The sequence below is a fragment of the Apodemus sylvaticus genome, chromosome 17 (genome assembly GCF_947179515.1).
Source record: "Apodemus sylvaticus chromosome 17, mApoSyl1.1, whole genome shotgun sequence".
NCBI lineage: Eukaryota > Metazoa > Chordata > Mammalia > Rodentia > Muridae > Apodemus > Apodemus sylvaticus.
The window spans coordinates 41,126,517-41,146,324 of NC_067488.1; the positions used below are offsets into that span (position 1 = coordinate 41,126,517).

At 44.9% G+C, this 19,808-nt stretch overlaps 1 protein-coding gene across 1 annotated transcript in view; it reads right to left on the minus strand.

Annotated features, from left to right (window-relative positions):
- The window catches only part of Col22a1 (collagen type XXII alpha 1 chain), a 214,831-nt gene extending 195,979 nt beyond the window's left edge, over positions 1 to 18,852 (minus strand). The window contains exons 1-2 of the mRNA XM_052160898.1: positions 18,701 to 18,852; positions 15,994 to 16,560 (exon numbers count right to left, since the gene is read on the minus strand). Of these exons, the coding sequence (XP_052016858.1) occupies positions 15,994 to 16,560; positions 18,701 to 18,818 (685 nt within the window). The 5' untranslated portion in view covers positions 18,819 to 18,852. The remainder of the gene's footprint in view (positions 1 to 15,993; positions 16,561 to 18,700) is intronic.
- Positions 18,853 to 19,808: the final 956 nt, after the last annotated feature.

Here is a 19,808-nt window from a genome sequence, read left to right on the forward strand (position 1 = left end):
TGGGTCTCAGTTCCAGTGCATATGACCAGTACCTCCATTGTGCCCAGGCCTCTACTTTAAGCCAAACAGAAACAACCAGTGACCCCTGACCTGAGAGGGAAATGTGGTTGGTAGACTGCAGTTTTTGAGATACCCTGTTCACCATAGTTTTGATGGGCTAATGTGATCATATCACAGGCTCCAAAGTTCCCAGTTTGGGGTATGACAGTCACTATTAGCCATCAACATAATTCCCACTGTTTACTTCTTTTGGTTACAGAAAGAAGAGTGTTCTCAGTCCATGTCCCCCCCCCCACACACACACAAAATATGACTGATCTGTAATTGCTTATGTTGCTATAGTTGAGTTTTTCTCCCTTTGCAATTGAATGCAACTGAACTTGCAAAAACCCACGTCTGAGCTTCACTAAGATGTGGGGCAGAGAATTCTCTGAAAGTTTGAGTTTCTGGATGTGGTGAGGAGAAGTAATGGATTATGGGGACTAATGTATTATTTCCCTGGGAGAGGAGCTACTGGCAGAGCAGAGTCCCTTCATTACCCCATGTACATGGATTTATCTGATAATCACTGAGGATCCACTTGAACATTTAGTTCTGGAATTAAAGCAGGAACAAGAGCTAAGGAATCAAAGGATAGATTTAGTAAGTTCCTAGCTGGTTACATTCTCTTCCTACAAACCTAAGAACTGATGAGGGTGATTGCAAAGTCCCTGCTCCCTCAGGACCTGCTTGTCATCCCCATACTGCTACTCATCCACTGCACTCTAGGTGTAGAGCAAATGCCTCGTGTTTCTCAGGAGAACACAGGGACACTCGTGTCTTTACACAGATCAGGCCCCACAATGCCAAGAGCTAGTCAGAGGCACTGCCCCAAGGAGTAGCACTAGACACCTATTTCAGTCTTCTGGAAAATCACTTGAACTTACTTGCCCTCGATTTACTGTATAGACAAAGATCCCATTTTTGCATGCTATGGATGGGAAAGGCTTCTGACATCCAGTGCTTTATGTTGGCATGTCCATGGCTCTCTTCATAGGACACACCTTTAGTCTCATGCAGATTTTTTCCAGTTTATAAAAGAGGAAATTGGCAGTCATTGTGAGCCTATTGTGTGCCAAGTCGCCTGACCCAGGACTGAACACACACCACCACTCTAAGTAAAACTGGTTCCTATTATACAGCTAATATCTAAGAAAAGTTGGTGAGCTCATCAGGTAGGAGGAGTACCTGCATTTAAACCCCACCTCAAACCTCGATTCCTGTAGTGGAGATGACAGGTCCTGGGTGGGGGATGGGGGCTATCAGCAGAAAGAAGAGAGGCCAGGCATGAAGCTGGTGCCTGGCTAAGGATCATTTGCTACTCATCCATCACCTTCTGGAAGGCATCTCTGGGGGCAGATAACCACAGGGAGACGATGATATTCTGAGTAGAAAATAGAAAGGATGGAGGAGGGAAAAGATGACTCAAACACCTATAGACATAGCCCAGTTCCTCCAATGCTCCAACTGTGTCATCTAGGGGTTGTCTCTTCTCTCTTATTTTATGTAGGCAGAAAATACTGTACCATATACAACAATGTTAGAAATAACATTAATAGACATTAAATCCCTAATAGCTTCCCAGAGATGGGGTGGTCATATGTCTAGATTCAATATCGGGCATGCTGTGTGCGCTGTTTCTGGCTTCTTCACTACTCAATTGGGAGACAGAATTATATCCAGGACCGGAAGACATATGTAGACGACTTGCTGTGCAGCATACACTGTTGGAAATCATGTAAAAATAATTAGCATACTTAATTGCATTCTCACCACAGCTTCATGAGGTAGATGCCCTTAATTATAGATGTGCAAAGTAGGGTATGCAGCAGGCAGGAGCTTCCCAAGGCTCACACTGCTAAAAGGTGGCAATTCAGCAAGAAGTCTCCTATATCCAGTCCTCAGCACAACATAGCCTCTCTGGAGGGAGAGTCACCTGACCAGGGACTATTGTACATCTCTAAAGCCTGCATATATAACATCCTGTTGGCTTGCTATCTTCTGAAATACCCTCTGGCTTTTGATCAGTTCTGACCTGCAGAGGCATCTTTGCCAACTCTGTACCTATAAGATTCATTTGCTATAGCATACAATGAGGAAAACGAAATTCTGTGATATTAAGAAATTTATCCAGAATCACAAAGCCAGCAAGTGGCGGAGGTAGACATGGACCCAGGGAATCCAGTCTAAGTATGTGTACTTTCAACTATTATCCATTTGATCCCAGCCTTGGAAAGTATTTTGGACATAAGAGAAAAACAGCCCATTGTCCAACAGCAAGCACACATGGGTCCTCATGCAACCTCTGAACAGGGCTTCAGGAGAAACATAATTATCAGTAATCTATAATTGAACTACTTATTAAAGGTGTGTGTGTGTGTGTGTGTGTGTGTGTGTGTGTGTGTGTGTGTGTGTGTGAGAAATCATATCCAAAGGCCACAATGTTGATCATGAGAAAAAGTCACTACCCAGGAGCCTGACACTGTGTTTCTATGCTCAGTTCTACCCTTGCTACCTATTCTGGGACATTTTGGACATCTCCTGGTGCTATATTTCATCCAGGACTTTGCTGGCTAGTTTATGTTAACCTGACACAGGCTGGAGTCATCTAAAAGGAGGAAACCTCAACTAAGTAAATGCCTCCCTATGATCTGGCTGTAAGGTGTTTTCTTAATTAGTAATTGATGTAGGAAGGCCCAGGCCATTATGGGTAGTGCCATCCCTGGGTTAGTGGCCCTGGGTTCTATTAGAAAGCATGGTGAGCAAGTCATAAGGAGCAAGTCAGTAAGCAGCATCCATCCATAACCTCTGCATCATCTCCTGCCACCAGGATCCTGTGCCGACTTCCTTCAGTGATGAACTGTGGAAGTGTAAGTCAAATAAACCCTTTCCTCCCCACGTTTGTCTGGTCCATGGTGTTTTATCACAGCAATAGTAACCCTGTCTAAGACAAGGCCAAAGTATATGACTTCCTGTGCACAAGCCCTAGCTCCTCTGGCTAGATGATCCACACCTCCTAGGACTTCTGAGTTGTAGAGGCATGGACATGGTGCTGTGCTTCTTGAGAACATTTGTATAAGACCCAGAGGTAGTCTGCTAGGGTATGCGGCAGACAGAGCAATACTAGAAAAAACTCCTGCTAGAAAGTGCAGACAGCTGTGCTTAGTGGTCACACAATCCCTCACCATTTGCTTCTCTCCCAGAAAACAGCAGTTGTAGTGTGAAGGGAGAAGACAGAGCTGAGCCTTCCACGATAGCAAACCTACACTTCCGTGCTTGTAGACTAGAGATCTTTCAACTAAACGATTAAACGATGACAAGGTAGGGTCCTGCAGAGCCATCTCTCCTCTCCTGCACCAACCACGTACTTCTTGCTGCATAAAGAAAAGCTAAAACAGAGTTGAGTTGGAAGAATTTGTCCCTGAGTCTGAGAATAGAGAATCTTGGGTTGCACAGGCCTCAACAGACCTTATGTGCCTCTTTCCAAACATAGAGGGAAGAATCACAATCTGAATCCCATCCCCATCTGGGACAAAGGTCAAGTAGGATGGTGCAAAGGTAGTGCCAGGCATGACACTGGCATCTAATGAGTACCACTCATTCATCTATTCATTCCTTCAGCCAAGACATATTTTCCACGTGTCCAACACATGTGTTACAGCTTTTGGATGGAATACAAGCACATGACTGAAATCAGGGACTCTCTCCTTATTTGTATCTATGTGTTAAAGGAAGGCACAGAGGCCAATGCAAACAAGCAAACTGTCCAGATGTATCACTCTCACTGCAGAGGAAATAGACTTATATGGGGATGGGGTGGCGACTGTGCTTCCAGGATGAGCACTGGACCCCCAAGTGGACATCTGAGCTGAGATGCAAGGAGAACAATCAGGAAACGGGAAGCCACAGAAAGCAACTGCAGAATTCCAGAGGCTGAAGGGCTGTGGCTGAAGGACACTAGTTGGCAGTGGAGACAGGAAACAAGAACTTCTGAAGAACAAGAGGCAAAGTCAGGAAAAAGGGTGGGCCTGAGGCAGGGATTGCTCTGAAAGGCAATTAAGAGACCCCTGCTCAGGAGGGCAAAGACAAGTGTGTTAGAAACTAGGTAGAAGGTGACATTCTACTCCTAAAGAGGCTCACTGGGACAGTGGAGCTCATTTTGGGGGCGTCACTATCCAAGGAAGTCTGAAAGGGACACCCTTCATCCAAAGTTGTAGGTGGCCCAGGGCACAGGTTAAATTCCTTCCATGGGAATGTTCCTTGGCCCAGCACCAGTAGGTGTCACTAGAGACTGTGACTATGGTTCCCAGAAAGCGGCAGAAAATAGAGGCATAGCAGAACACTGGGGGCCAGCAGAACTCTAGACTACCCTGGTAACACATTCCAGTCAGCAAGACAGTGATTATCACCCCTCAGTGCCTAATAGAAGGCAAGCCATTCAGAAGCAAACTTCGTATTCTTTATTCCATATCTTTAATGCCAACTATATACCTGGCACCAACCTGAGCAAAAAGTGAATCACATGACAAGTCTTCTATCCATGGGAGCTATGTCCAACAAAAGAGATGAACTGTAATGAGTAGGTTACTGAGGTAGGGGTGTGACAATGACGAGATATTGAGTGAGGACCAGAGATGTCTCAACCATGAGAGGATGGAGGGAAGAAAATGAAGGCAGGAAAGAGACAAGGGACTCACAGGAAGTTCAGGCAAGAATATAAAGTGGAAAAAAAATCAGACACCATGGCTTTAGTATGCCCAACAAAGGAAAATTAAGGGCAGAGGATGGGGCCAAAAAGTGTCCTAGATAAGGACTATCATGATGTGACAGGACAGGAGAATAATCAGAGACCAAAGGGGTTGCCTTATTGCCTGACAACTGACAACAATGGCTTGAGCCTAAAGTACAGTGATAATTTTTAACTGTCAACTTGACACAACCTAGAACCACCTGGGAAATGAATATTAGTTAAGGAATCATTTAAGTCAGATTGGCCTATGTGCATATTATGTGAGGGATTTTCTTTACTAAGTTAATTGATATTGGAAGAACTAGCCCACTGTGGGTGACACTATTCCCTAGGCAGGGGTCCTGAACTCTATAAGAGAGGAGAGAATAAGCAAGTGAGCCAAGTATGTATAAGATCTCTGTCTGCCCTTGATCGAGCATGTTATGTGACTAGCTGTTGCAACCTTCTCCCTGCTGTGTTGTCTCAGCAATTATTGATTCTAACTTGGAATTTTGAGCGAAAGTCAGGCCTTTCTCCACTCAAGTTGCTTTTTATTCAGACAGTCCATCAAGACAACACAAATAAAACTAGGAGAGATGGAGTAGAGGTGATAAGAGGTGGCCAGACTATGCTCTAACTTAAAGTCAACCCTTTAGCTTTGGTGGCAGATCAAATGCCAGCCATTGTCTGGAAAAGAGAGTCTGTCGTTCAGAGCCCACCTCCAATGACAGTTCACATTTGACATGAGTGATTAATATACAGAAAACCAAAGCCCAGGCTCTGACTAGTTAGCAGTCACATGCACAACTGGGTCTAGGTGTTCCTACACTGCATGAATGTAACTGTGTGTCTTTATAACTAGTGTATAAATTTATGCCTGCATTTATGGTTAAATTCAAGAAACCCAAGCCAATGTAATGCAAGGGGCAAAAACAAAACAAGCACATTTTACAGTTAAAGAAGACACTGGAGGTATACAGCATAGACGACTGTTGCTTCCAGTCTTCAAGTAAGTACAGTGTGAATCAGAAGCATTTAATTAGTCAGCCACATTTCTTGGAAGGCCCTGAGACACTGTGTCACCTCATGTCCCCACTTGTTTGCTAACTGTTCAGCTAGAAAGCATTTAACTAGGGAAATTGGTTTAATTATAAGGATGTATCTTTATATACATAACCTAATTTATATATAGATTTTGTGTGTATACTTTTTATATATAAATACTTATTGCAAACATCAATTTACTTGTGGTCACTATAAATTACCACTTTATCAACTCAAAAATCAAGAACTACAATTTGAAATTCAGTCATCTCTCCGTAGGCTGGAATACTTTGATAAAACATGACTATAGTGACTAGGACTGTCATATCTAGGAAGATGCAGCTCACTTACCAGAATGGCACCAGCACCACACTGATGGGGCTGACACAGACCCCACTGCCGGGTCTGGAAAGACTGGACACAGTGAATAGCTTAGCTCGCATCATTTTCCAGTTCCACAGAGGCATTCTGAGGCCTGAGAAGGTATACGGATAGGATAGGAATCTATGAGTAGCACAGGGTGGTGACGGAGAGAAGCTGTATTTGGAGTGGCCAGTTGTAATCATGATATTGACCAAGACACAGAAAGTAAGAGGAGAACACTTTCAATGACACATTTCACATTCAGTCCCCAAGGGGATGGAGGCCCTGAGAAATATCCTGCTGAGATCACCTAAGAACCTGGGGGCAGGTGACAGTGATGTCAGATATTCAGTTACCACATTAAAATATGTTATGAGGTTCAGAAAACGGTCTGCAAAGGACAAAGGACAGTGCAATCATTACCACATGGCCTCTGCTATAGCCAGCTTACTGCTCCAGGAAAGGCAGTCAAGTTAGAAAGGACACCTGGACAAAACATGTCAGGAGTCCAAAAATCAAGCATTTAAATATGGATGCCTTTCAGAATTAGCCCGAGGGTGATCACTAGCAACCTACCACAGTGGACCATGGCAGGCCTTTTATCCTGTATGGGACAGTTCTCTTTACAGAATTCACAAAGACAATCTTCAGATTCTACTTGGTGCCCTTCCTGTGATGGAAAGATTGAGTCCCTATTGTTTAGTGTACTTTGATTCCATTTTTATGGTCTTTCCATAAAACATATAATAGCAATAATATTAGTGTCATTTACAGCCATAGCCAGCTGTCAACTGAATTTGTATCCATCCTATCAATCTGGCAGATAAGGAAACTGAGGCAGGAACAAGGCTGTGTTCATTTGGTTGATAAAGAAGAAATCTAAAACTAAAAGAAAACTGTGATACAAACACATCATTTATCTAAATAAAGAAAGAAGCTTGTATTTTAACATGAGCTTTGAGGTCTGACTCCCATGACTGACCCTCATGCTAAAAAGTCACATTCTCTCCAAACAAGAGAAAAATGGTAGAACAGCCCAGGACCCCCACCCTGGTAGACCTAGTTAGGCGTTCACAGAAATCTGGCATTATACCATGCCTATGGGTCAACCACAGGTGTTTGAAGTCAACCTGAAATACACTGGTTTGTGGGCTTGTAAAGCTTAGCACATAAAACATAAGCAATCGCATATTATAGTATTTCAACTTTCAAGAAGGAGAAGTTAGGGAAAACATTGTTTCTATGGATTCCTCTAAGAATAGATAACAGCAAAGACAGATGGTGATAATTGTGATGATGATTATTGTGATGATTATTATGACAACGATGATGACAACAATGATGACAATGACATAAATTGAGAAAGTAAAATGTACTAGACTTGATCATGGGAGTCAGACCTCAAAGCTCATGGTAAATAAAACAATGATGACAATGACAAAAACTGAGAAAGTAAAATGTACTAGACTTGATCACATTCATGTATTATTGACATTTAAGCATGATTGTATGCACTTAGAGCCTATACTCAGGGCCATCCCATGAGAATGTCAAATACTTCCTGGTTCTCAACCTGTGGGTCATGATCCCTTTGGTGGTCCTTCACAAGGGTTACCTAAGACCATCATAAAACATAGACATTTACTGGGCAGTGGTGGCGCATGCCTTTAATCCCAGCACTTGGGAGGCAGAGGCAGGCAGATTTCTGAGTTTGAGGCCAGCCTGGTCTACAGAATGAGTTCTAGGACAGCCAGGGATACACAGAGAAACCCTGTCTCAAAAAAACAAACAAACAAACAAAAAGACATTTACATTATGATCATAGCAGTAGCAGAATTACAGTTTTGAGGCAGCAACAAAGATAATTTCACAGTTGGGGGTCATCACGACATGAGGAACTGTGCTAAAGAATCACAGTCAGGGAGCTTGAGAACCACTGCTTTCTAAGGTGGGTTGTGGGTTGTGTGACATCATCCTGACTGATGAGGCAGAAGGTTACTTAGGTCACAGAGAAAAGAAGGGAGCTGGGAAGCCAGTGCAGGGACCAGCTGCAGGTACTGTGGTTTGCCCAGCACTTTCCTCTGCATCTATGTAACCCTGGCTCATGCACCTTGACCCTGGCTCATGCACCTTGACCCTGGCTCATGCACCTTGACCCTGGCTAAGAAGCAACCTGCAGGAGGGCCTCCGAGATAGCTTTCCAGATAAAGGTGCATGCTGCCAAGCTTGATTAAGCGAGTTCAATACCCGAACCGCAAAATGTGGTATATCTACACAATGGAGTACTATTCAGCCATTAGAAACAATGAATTCATGAAATTCTTAGGCAAATGGATGGAGCTAGAGAATATCATACTAAGTGAGGTAACCCAGACTCAAAAGGTGAATCATGGTATGCACTCACTAATAAGTGGATATTAACCTAGAAAACTGGAATACCCAAAACATAATCCACACATCAAATGAGGTACAAGAAGAAAGGAGGAGTGGCCCCTGGTTCTGGAAAGACTCAGTGAAACAGTATTCAGCAAAACCAGAACGGGGAAGTGGGAAGGGGTGGGTGGGAGGACAGGGGACGAGAAGGGGGCGTACGGGACTTTCGGGGAGTGGGGGGGGCTAGAAGAGGGGAAATCATTTGAAATGTAAATAAATTATATCGAATAAAAAAAAAAAAAAAAAAAAAAAAAAAAATACCCGAACCGCACATAGTAGAAAGACAAGACTGACCCAGGACAAGACTCTCTGACCTCCACATGTATGACTCCTACACCAAACAAATAAATAAACTTAAAACTTAGAAAATAAACAGCCTGCAGGAACAGTCTCATAAGCACATGAGACTTTATCATTCTATACAGCAAAGAACAACAACAACAAAAAAGTCCTCAGGAATGAAAGGAGACGGGATGGGTGCATTCCTGACACTAGAGATAAGACCCCCTTTTTTCTGGAAGATGATACAGAGCTGCTCACTCTAATTCAGCAATAGTGGAGGGCAGAATATGTCAGCTCTATGAGCAGGGACAGGATTCAGCCAAGGGCATGTTGTAAGCAGGCTTGGATGTGGCTGGGCAGAGCCCTGAAGTTTTTCTTAAGCACGTGTATGGAAAGCTAATTCATTAACAGTAAATGAAGGGCAGTTCTCGGTTTCTCATCCATTCCAGTCACATTCTAATATAATTTCCTGGCCAGCAATCAGAGTTAATTAGCAAGATTACCCTTTCCAGTGGGCAGCAAGGACACGACAAGCTTCCCGAAAAGAACTCACAGTGACCTTCAGAGAGGGTGGGGCCTGGACCAGCTGCATCTTGTGGCCCATGTGATCCTCAGTGCCAAGCCACAGGCCCAACGTGGCACTCAAAACCCACAGCTGGACGGCCACCCATTTCTCTCCAGCCTCTAGATCCACCCAGAGAGAAGAGATGGGTGGGTCTCTCTGTGGTCATACACTTGCTCCTAGAGGCACAATGTATAAGCTTGTATGTGTATGTGGAGTGTCAAGTGTGTGTGTGTGTGGGTGTGGGTGTGTGTTGTTCATGCAGGTATGGAATGTGAGGGTTTATGGGAGGTATGAATTGTGTGTGCTATGTCAGTGTTGTGTGTATGGTGTAGGATCTCTTGGTGTTAGCAAACTAGATGCCAAATAAGGGCTACCACCACCCACAGACCTCAGGGGGTGAAGGAGACAGCATTGTCAAACACCAATCAAAACGCAGGGTAGGTTTTCTCTAATGAGAACACTAGATGCACACTAAAGTAACAGATTTACTCTCCTCCTCACATGGAACAAGCCTCGCTCATCCCATCCCTAGTCATACTGGCAAGTGGGACATGCAGTGATCAACTTTACACTGGGAATAGAAGTGAGCTAAGCGAACAAAAGAAGAGTAAATGGGGAATGTGTATACATCTTGAGGGTTAAAGGACCACTGGAGCACAGAGACAGCCCCTTCTCCAAATCCAGGCCAGTGTCTCAACTCAACAAGGAAAGCAAGGACCAGAATCACCCCCTTGCCTACTGGGACAGATGAAAGTGGACCACCACAGCCTATCCTCAGAATAGAAGTAGGTGGAGGCTTCCTCCACAGCAGCGACTGGAATTCCAGAGACCCGTTCACATGGGAGATAAGCTATATAAAGATTGTTCTGTGGCTACCACAGAGTCCACCAGGGTAGAGAAAGCTCTTAATTACAGCCAAGGCTCTGGTTTAAGTCCGTCCACAGAACAGCCTCAACCCCACACACCGTAGGAAGCTGAAGCTGAGACTGGATCTCCTGAGAACTCCACTCAGGCTACAGAGAATAGGGAGCTGATACGGTGACATGGAGACACTCCTCTGGATCTGTCTAAAGTCAAGGAGACAGTAAGACCCATCACCCTGGGCAGCCCCAAAAGTCTGCTCACCCTATAAGCTGCCCTTTTCCCACTCAGTAGCTATGCTGGCTGAAAATTCGGGCATATAAACTTTGAAAGCAACCAGACGCCATTCAGCTTTACCAACATCAGCAACACCTCCATTCAGCATCAGCCCATTCTGCATCACAAAGGTCAAACTCCACTCAAATCATCACCATCAGTATCACAGTACCTCATTCAGCATCACCATTCACAGTGTTAGTCAATCTGAAGTCTGTTTTCAGGTTGGTTCTCATTCAGTTCAGGCTGCAGTGCCACTCACAGACATTGCCCATGTGCAGAAACTATGCCCGGTGTCTGGATTCTGTGATGTGCCTTGATTTGATCTTCCCAGATGTTTCCACTATGTTATTGTTAGCCTTTTTTATTTTGTTTTGCTTTGTTTATACTCAAAGTGACTGTAAGGAGATTTTGTTTCAATTGTCACCAGAACAGACCAGTCTCTCTTCATCTCCCAGCTGTGTTTACAAAAACTGCCTTCTCCCTGGGTGGTTAAGCATTAACTTAAATCTCACTTCTTCTCAGGCATTTGGAGAATCTGGACTATGGAGGGCCCATGTGAATTTCTTGAGGGTCTCCTAGTGAACATATGTCCTTCTGAATCTAGTTGCATCTGTCTCTCCTGATACCTTCCCTGACTCGTGGCTTTTCTTTGGAATAAAACTCCCTCCCTCGAAGGAGAAGGGATAGTAACTCTCTACTTCCAAATATTAAACAATATCATTTGATTTAAGACTTAAATATTCAGCCTATTTCTTCTGCAGGGCAAGACAATAAACTATGAGCAGTCACATGACCTGCTCTGTGGGAACTAGACTGATTGCCAGGCCTCCTGGGAAATGGCCTCCTCCTGTCTTAAGTTTGCATGGCACAGAACTCTAAAGGGCAATGAAAAGCTTGTGCTGGCATCTTCTCCAACCACACACACATCCATTCAACCCTGTACCCTGTTCCTAGTCCCAGGAGGCACAGTGGCATCACCTGGAGCCTTGGGGTGGCTGATGGATGTCTCAGTCCACAGGGCCAGGCCAAGGGAGGCAGCAACCAGGGTAGAACGGAGTAGGAACTCCTTTTCGGTTCTTCCAGGAAATAGCTGAGAATTTCCTGTGCAAAGGTTTTCCTCAGTTCTCATGAATTCACCCATTCATTCACCCACTCATACATCCTTCAAACATAACTTTCATGAGAACACCTTGCGTCAAACCTGCTTTCTGCTTCTCACAACAGACAGCATCACTCCATAGACAGCTACCTATGATTAGAAACAGAGGAATGAGACATAAATTCACTCTGTGAAGTCACCTGACCTTTGACCTTTAAAAAACAAACATACATGCAATGTTTTCTGGTTTAAGTGGGCTGTATGTGTATATTTAAACACACACATTTATGTGTTATAATAATTAAAGTAAAAGAAGTCATGAATTTAATAGAGAGGTTAGAGGGAAGAAAGGGGAGAGGGAAATGATATAATTGTATTATAGCATCAAAAGATATTTCAAATAATTTTTAAAAGAAATACAGATCAGGCATCAGCATGGTTTATGAGGCTGAGATACAGGCTGGTGTTTTGCAGGGCACTGGGCCTCAGGATGGACTAAGGCCTCATCCTGGCACCTCTGCCTGAAATGTAGAGATGCTCTGCCTGACCTCAGGCAGAAGCTATAAGAACAGGATCAATATCTACAAGATCGGTACTAACATCACCATTTGGGCAGTGGAGAGACATAACTAACAAGTAAATTCCAAAGCACACAAGAGAACGGGGGAAATCTAGAGCAGGGAGATAGAAAAAAATAACATGGTCTATTTCTAGTGGTGAAGCATGACAAATAGATGTCTCCTGTAGGTCTTATCCAAAGATTTGTATAAGGCACCCTGAGAACAACTTCCAGGATCTGAAGAATACTTTAACCAGGGTCAGATTCATTATCTGTGCCATTGAACTACCATAATTTCACCATTAGAAGTAAACATCAGGGCTGCAGAGGTGGCCTGCTAGCTAAGAGATCTTGTTGTAAGGACCACAGTGATGATCCCAGCACCCACATAACAAATATCTGCAAAGCCCAGCTCTGCAGTCAGCAGAACAGGAGAACCATGGGGGTCTTTTGGCTTCCAACCTAACCCAGGAAACCCTGCTTCAAAGAAACAGGCAGAGAGGGATAGAGTAAGTCAGCTGATGCTCTCCTTTGGCTCCCACACATGCACAGGTGTGTACACCTGCACATACATGCACACACAGAGACAAATATGAATAAGCAAGCAAACAAATATGTCATTTAAAAATCTCATAGAGCTCAGGATACAGTTCAGCTGGGTAACAAATGCACCTGCCTTAAAAACAAAGCAATCTAAGTCTTGTATCTCAATTTACAGCATGATTTTGGAATACACAGTGATGAGGGGGTACTAATACTGATATCTGAAAATTGTTTTTTTAATAATATGGTGTTAGGATTCTTCAAGAACTTTATATATGTATACAATGAATTGATCTTACCCATGCCCCACTAACTCACTCCTACTTCCCACAGAACCTACCAATACGACCCGTCTGCTTCCTGAGGAAATAACCACAACCAAGTATACATAATAAAAACAAGATACTTCACATCGCATGCAATCATACACATTGTATATCTGGGAACATGTGTATGACCCCAGAGACCAGGGTTTTCTGTCACTTGTGCTCTGAAGCATTGACCCTAATTCAGAGGCAAGACTGGTGATGGTGAGTCCTCGCCAGTAGTCCCAGTTGGAGGAGTCCAACCTGTGCAGGATAGCGGGTAGACAAGCATCCTGCTCCCAGCCCTGCTGCCCTATTAGCTGGGCAGTATGTCTCAGGGCCTCCCCTTGGATGGTCTTTTCTGCCATCCCCATTCAGCTTGCCAAGATCTAGAACCAGCCTGAAACAGCCCAGCAAGATGGAAAAATGTTAGTGGTCAATGCCAGGTGCCTCTGGCTTCTCAGAAATCTAACTCAAGGCATGCTGGGATGACATGTGGAGCATGACCCCTGAACTTGCATGCTAGATTCCTGCCCCCTCTGCCAGGACTCGGACATTACTCTGAAGCTCCTCTAGGCCTAGACTTCTATCCAGCCTGAACCTACATCAGTCCTTAAGCCCAGCTCTGCCCTGTCTATTATTTTTCTCTCCAACCCACCTTCCCCCCTGACCTACTACTAAGGATGGCTTGTCTTTGGTCAGGATCTTGGCATCTGGGAAAAGAAATGAACATTTGGGTTGTAACGAGGGTTAAATAAAGTCGATTGCTAAGTCCATGGTCAATGATTCCTTGTTTGCACACCAGGAAACAGGTCATCTTCCCTTAGCCCTCTGGACATCAGTGGTCTCATGTCAAACAGAATGAGTCATCAGTACTGATGTCTCCCAAACCTCATTCTCTGCATGTCTCCAGCTGTATTGTAAAGGGATGGTACCTTTCTCCCTACTGCTCACACAACCTTTCTCTCTATATACAGATCTACAGTGTCCTTACCTTAACCTCAAAACCTTCTATACTCAACTCCTAGAATATGGAAGAGTCAGCAAGGCCACTGTCCTCCGTGACAGCAGTTCACAGGTGTATCATAGTTCACATAGTCATAGTTGACTATGTCTATCATCGTAGTCAAGCATCCCTCGATCCCACCTAACCTCTTGTGTCAATCTCTCACATTCACCGTTATCCTGAGCACACTTCCTCCAGAGAGCCCCCACCCTGCATTCTCAGCAATGCTACCCCTAATACCTGAGGCTGCAGTTTGGCTTTGTGTATGTGTTTGCATAGCTCACGCATCTTTATTGACCTGGAGACAAGGATCCACCACCACAGGGTCTACTACCCCAGAAGTCAGCACAAGGTCTCACAGAGCCTCAATAAGTGCCCATTTCATTTAAACCCTGGCTTAACCAACAACACAGATAGTCATACTATGGTAAGAAAATCTAGAGCCACACCAGTTTCTGGAATAAGCTATGTTTCTTCACACTGGGATGAACCCTTCTGAGGATGTTTGCTCTAAACCTATGTGTTCTCAACCCTTAAGGGTTTTGAAGGACATTTTTGCTTGGTTCACCTAATGCCATCAGAAAACACAGATGTCTTAGTTACTACCTGTCCCAGTGGCAAATTACAGTTATAAAGTAAGAATAAAAATAATTTTATTGTTGGGGGGGTCACTACAACATGAGGAACTGTATTAAAGGGTCACAGAATTAGGAAGAACCACTGATCTAAGCCATCCCTACCTGTCCCACTATTGATCCCATCCACTGCCCCAAGTCCCCAAGGCTGCTTGCTCTCCTGGCAGAGAACCCACTGGGATTCCCAGCCAGGGACTGCTCATTCCCCTGCAGTAATCAGCAAGAGAGTCAGACTCTGGTCCCAGCACCTCTTCCTCTCTCCAGCCTCAAGACACAGCCCTTCCTGGGCCTGGAGGGGATTGTCACACAGCATCGACTTCTACCCAAGAAGGACAAATATCACCACAAGGAAGAGGTGAGAGGTGACGACCACAGACAGGCTGGGAAAAGAGACAAATCTCTCTGCACTTCACATTCTGGTGAGGGCAGTCCTCTAAAAAACCCCTCTAAAATCCTAGAGGTCAGAATTCAAGGACAGCACTGAGGCCAGTATCAGTGTGTCTGCTGTTATTCAATGCCCAGGTTTTCCCCCACTACACTCAAGAGATTCCAGGCAAACAAGTTAAGAAAGCTGAGTCACCTTAGATGTCAGAAGGTCACCAGTCCCTGGGGCATACAGACAATTTGGTTCTTCCAGGCACAATGCATTGTGTCATCCTGCCACGAATTTCTATCCTGATCACTCATGTGGAACTCTCTGGGAGAAGCTCTATGGGCCAATAGAGGCTCTGCCTCTATTTTTTAACTTTTGAAATTTTTATTCTTTTAATTAAAAAAGATAAAAAAAAATAAACCTCTTTACTGTCAGGAGCTCACAAATTTAAAGTATCACACAGCCAGGTTAAAGTAGCCACTCAAACAAGCACTTGTCCAGTCCAGAACTATGTGCATCTCAACAGACCTCAATATACTTAGAACAGATAGGCTCTGCCTCAAGGTTCAGAAACTCTAGAAGGTCAGCAGGCCAGAGATGAAGAGGAGGCAGGTCACTTTTAAGCCCCAAGTCCTTCCCACCTCTACTCAAAGAGAGAGAAGCCAACAGGTGTCTGAATGACAGCCTCTGCTGGGTGTGGGCTATTAGCCCCAGGGAATGGTGGCTTCACCTGCCCTGCCTCTATATCTTGCCCACCATGACTCCTCTGAGCTTGACACACTGCTGCCTGTCCTCTCTGCTGCCTGTTCAAGTGGCAGGTGGGGAATGTCCTTGGGAGGAGACAGAGCTCCACAAGGAGGCAGGGCAGGGCAACTCACTTTCACAAAGCCGACGCCTCAGCTTGCCACGGATCTTGTCAATGGCATTGAAGTCGGAAACATGGAAGACATGCGCAGACTTGGGTTCTGAAGCGATCTCATCCAGCTCCTCCTTTAACGCTGCGCCCACACCAACAGCGAAAATGCGGATGCCGGCTGCATGCGCAGCTGCTGCAGCATCCAGCACCAGGTCCTGGCTACGGCCATCAGTCAACAGGATGGCCACCTGCTTGAAGGCACGGTTCCCAGGTCTGCCACCTGCCTGGGCAGAGAAGCTGCGGCTGGTGATATAACGCAGTGCATCGCCGGTGTTCGTGTTCCCGCCATGGTAGGTGATGCGTCTTGCAGCAGCCTTCACCTCCTCGCGGGAGCTGAAGTGACCCAGTTCAAAAGCTGTAGTGGGCCTGTCACTGTAACGTACAACCCCCACACGGGTGTGGCCAGGGCCCACCTCAAAGGTGTCTACCAGGTTGGCTACCCACTGGCGGACCTTCTCAAAGTCCTCCTTGCCCACACTGGAAGACGTGTCCAGGAGGAAGACCAGATCATACTGTACACTTTTGCAACCTGCACCAGAGAGAGAAAGATTAAAGGGAGAATGAATGTTGGGAAATGTACAGATTTAATTCCTTCCTTTAGACTTGACTCAGGAAAGTCTGCCTGTCCTGCCTCTTACTGACATCCCACAGCAGGGTGACGTTACAGAGTCACAGGGAGGACCAACTGAGGATATGTAACCTTATTGAAGTGATTTATGCCCACGGGATGCTACTAAGTGCCAAGCTCTTTGCTTTAACTTTGGTTAGAAAGTGATATCATTTTCCTAGTGTGTGTGTGTGTGTGTGTGTGTGTGTGTGTGTGTGTGTGTGTGTGTCTGTGTGTCTGTGTGTGTGTGTATGTGTGTGTGTGTGTGTGTGTGTTAGTACAGACATGTCTGTTACACAGAGATATGTGTGCAGAGGCTGAAGTAGGACTTTGGATGTCTTCTCTAGTATTCTCAAAGTGTTCTGAGACAGAATCTCTAACTGAACCTGGAGTTTTCTGGGGTTTGCCTTGACTGCCTGATAAGCCCCCCACAATCTTTCTGCCTCCCCCAACCTCTGCACTTGCTCTATTAGGTATCTAGATTTTATGTGGGTGTTGGGAACATGCCAGGCCTGGTGGTCTACAGTCTACTTTCCCGTACCTAACTGAATGCTAGAAGCATTCAGAAGTTTCCAGGCTGGTCACATGGATTTCCATGACTTCATAAAGTCCACTTCCCAGCATATTTTACCATGAGAAACTATACCAAATATATATTTTTATATAATTAAAATAATCCTATATAGAGTTCCAAAAATGCTTCATATGCTTATATTTTATAAAAATGGATGCTACATAAACTACATGTTTTTAATTAAATAAAATAAAACATTAGTGTAATTTTCCCCCTTAAAGAAGCCCTTAATAAAGGGTCTACCCATCCATTCCATAGTTAGGTTGTTTGAGAAAATGTCTTTTCTGAGCTTCACAGAGCTGCACAAACACAGGGGAGCTGCTGAGAAGCTTGTCTGGAATCCTCCAAAATGAGAGACTTGGAAAATCAGCAACAGCCACATACACATGGTTGCACAAACATGAGGGTCATAAAGAATATATTCTGTGAAATATCAAGTTGACTAAGGTCAAAGGCTGATGCGGCCCATGACAGCATGAGGGAATGGACTTGATGGACTTGTCTGCCTAAGGGGGACTTAGAGATCTGTCACACCATGTCAAGGGCCTTTCAAAGGAATTACCAGACAATCAGCTGGAGATGTGGTGACTTAACCCCAGAAAGCTCACGAAACTGGGGAGAGATATATAAGAATTATCCAAGCAGCTTGACTAATAAAGCCATATGAAGAAGCTGCACCATCGCCCAGATGAGGTGACTGAAATGGCATCACTGGTGCTGGGTTCCTAAGGTACATGCACCACAGGAGCCAGAAGAGAGGAAGAGAAGAGGAGCCACCCACCAGCAGGGGTGGAGTCTTTCCAGTCCTGTCTCCCCACCCCCTCTGCGAATTCTGCAGGTATGCCTAAGGATACCCTAGGCAAGCAGAGCTAAGGGAGAACTATTCAGTTTATTATGCTCTTATGTTATGCTCTTATATTTGTAAATTGGCAAAAAGCAAAACCCAGATTCACACACTCACTCACCCTCTCTCACCTCACAAAAACTCTCTTCACAGGGCTAGAGAGATGGCCCAGTGGTTAAGAGCGCTGGCTGCTCTTCCAGAGGACCCAAGTTCAATTCCCAGCACCCACATGGTGTTTCACAATGGTTTCTAACTCCAGTTCCAGGAGGACTTGGCACCCTTGTACAGGCATGCAGGCAGAACACCAAGGCACATAAAAATAAATAAATTTTTGAAAAGAAACTTCTTAGTACCCCCTCTTAAAAATTCTTCACACCATCATATTCTCTTACACACATTCTTTCTTTCTTAGACAGAGGTCCAGTCTTTCACAGTCTTTCACACTCTCCCATTTGCTCGCACATTACTCTCTCTCAGGCCCCATTTAAACAGATGGTCCTTGCATATAGACAGGCAGTTGATATGCTTGCTATATTGCTGACACTCCGGTACACTGAGTCAGTCACAAGCTAATTAACAGGATCACACCCTCACTTGCACACACACACACACACACACACACACACACAAATTTCATGTCCCACCTGCACGCTGGGCCTGGCAGCCACCATGCCCTCCCCATAGCAGCAGAATCCACAGAAGGCAGGCCAACGGATTCCTTCTGGGGACAGTCATGGTTCTCCTGCTCTTTGAGACAGGCATGTCTTGGTCAGGAAGAGATACTTCAGGGGTCTAGTAGAGCATTTCCTGTGTGGAAAAAGACACACCCTGAGAAGCAGTGCAGAGCTGAAGGGTCAGAAGAAGAAGAGAGAAATCCCACATGCAAGTACTAGCCAGTCTCCAGCCCTTAGCTTTACCCTCCCCAGAGCCAATAGTGTAACCTTCTGAAAAGTGATGCCACAGGACCTAGCCAGTTCCTTTCCTGGATCATTGATGAGGTCTGGATGCTGGGTGACCCACAGCTGTGCCCTTCCCAAATCTCTTCATCAGTACCATCCCAGTCCCCTAATTAGCATGATCCCAGACATATTCCGACCAGCCACCCTGATCTCACCAGCCCAGCAGGCTCAAGATGGTGGCTGTGGGCTGTCAAGCCTTTTCCTACAGATACCAAGTCTGCAGCAGACCTTCCCCTATGGAGAAGGTTTCTCTCTGCCAAAATGTCATTCTTACAAGAGCCATGGAATAACTCAGCCCAGACATTGCTCTTCCCCCAAGCATGACCCTTCATATGGCTGAGAGACACCGTCAGCAGTGTCCAAGTGAACAGTGACCTCCCCTCCTTTTAGCCATAGGCTGTCATTTCATCCACTTTCCTCCCTGCTCAACCTACCACCATATCATGCTTGGGGTCAACAAACTGGGGTATGAATTTTCATCCTGTATACATGCACAGCCAGTATACATACACAGTGAGTGGAACAGCAAATAAGAATCTTCCAAGGGACCCATCTCCCAAGTGGAAGGGAATTTTTCATAGTGTTTCAAATAATAGATGAATACATTTCCAGAGCTTAGATGAGTAAACAGGAAAGCATCAAGCAGGCAGCAAGTGACTGAGTTGAGAGCGAATGCACTTATTTGTTTTTAAGATACTGGTGTGATTCAAGTTTTGACATCACAATTCAATTCAGTGTGACAAGAAGAGAGATCTGTGAAACTACAGCCTATGCACTGGCATGTTGCAGCTAC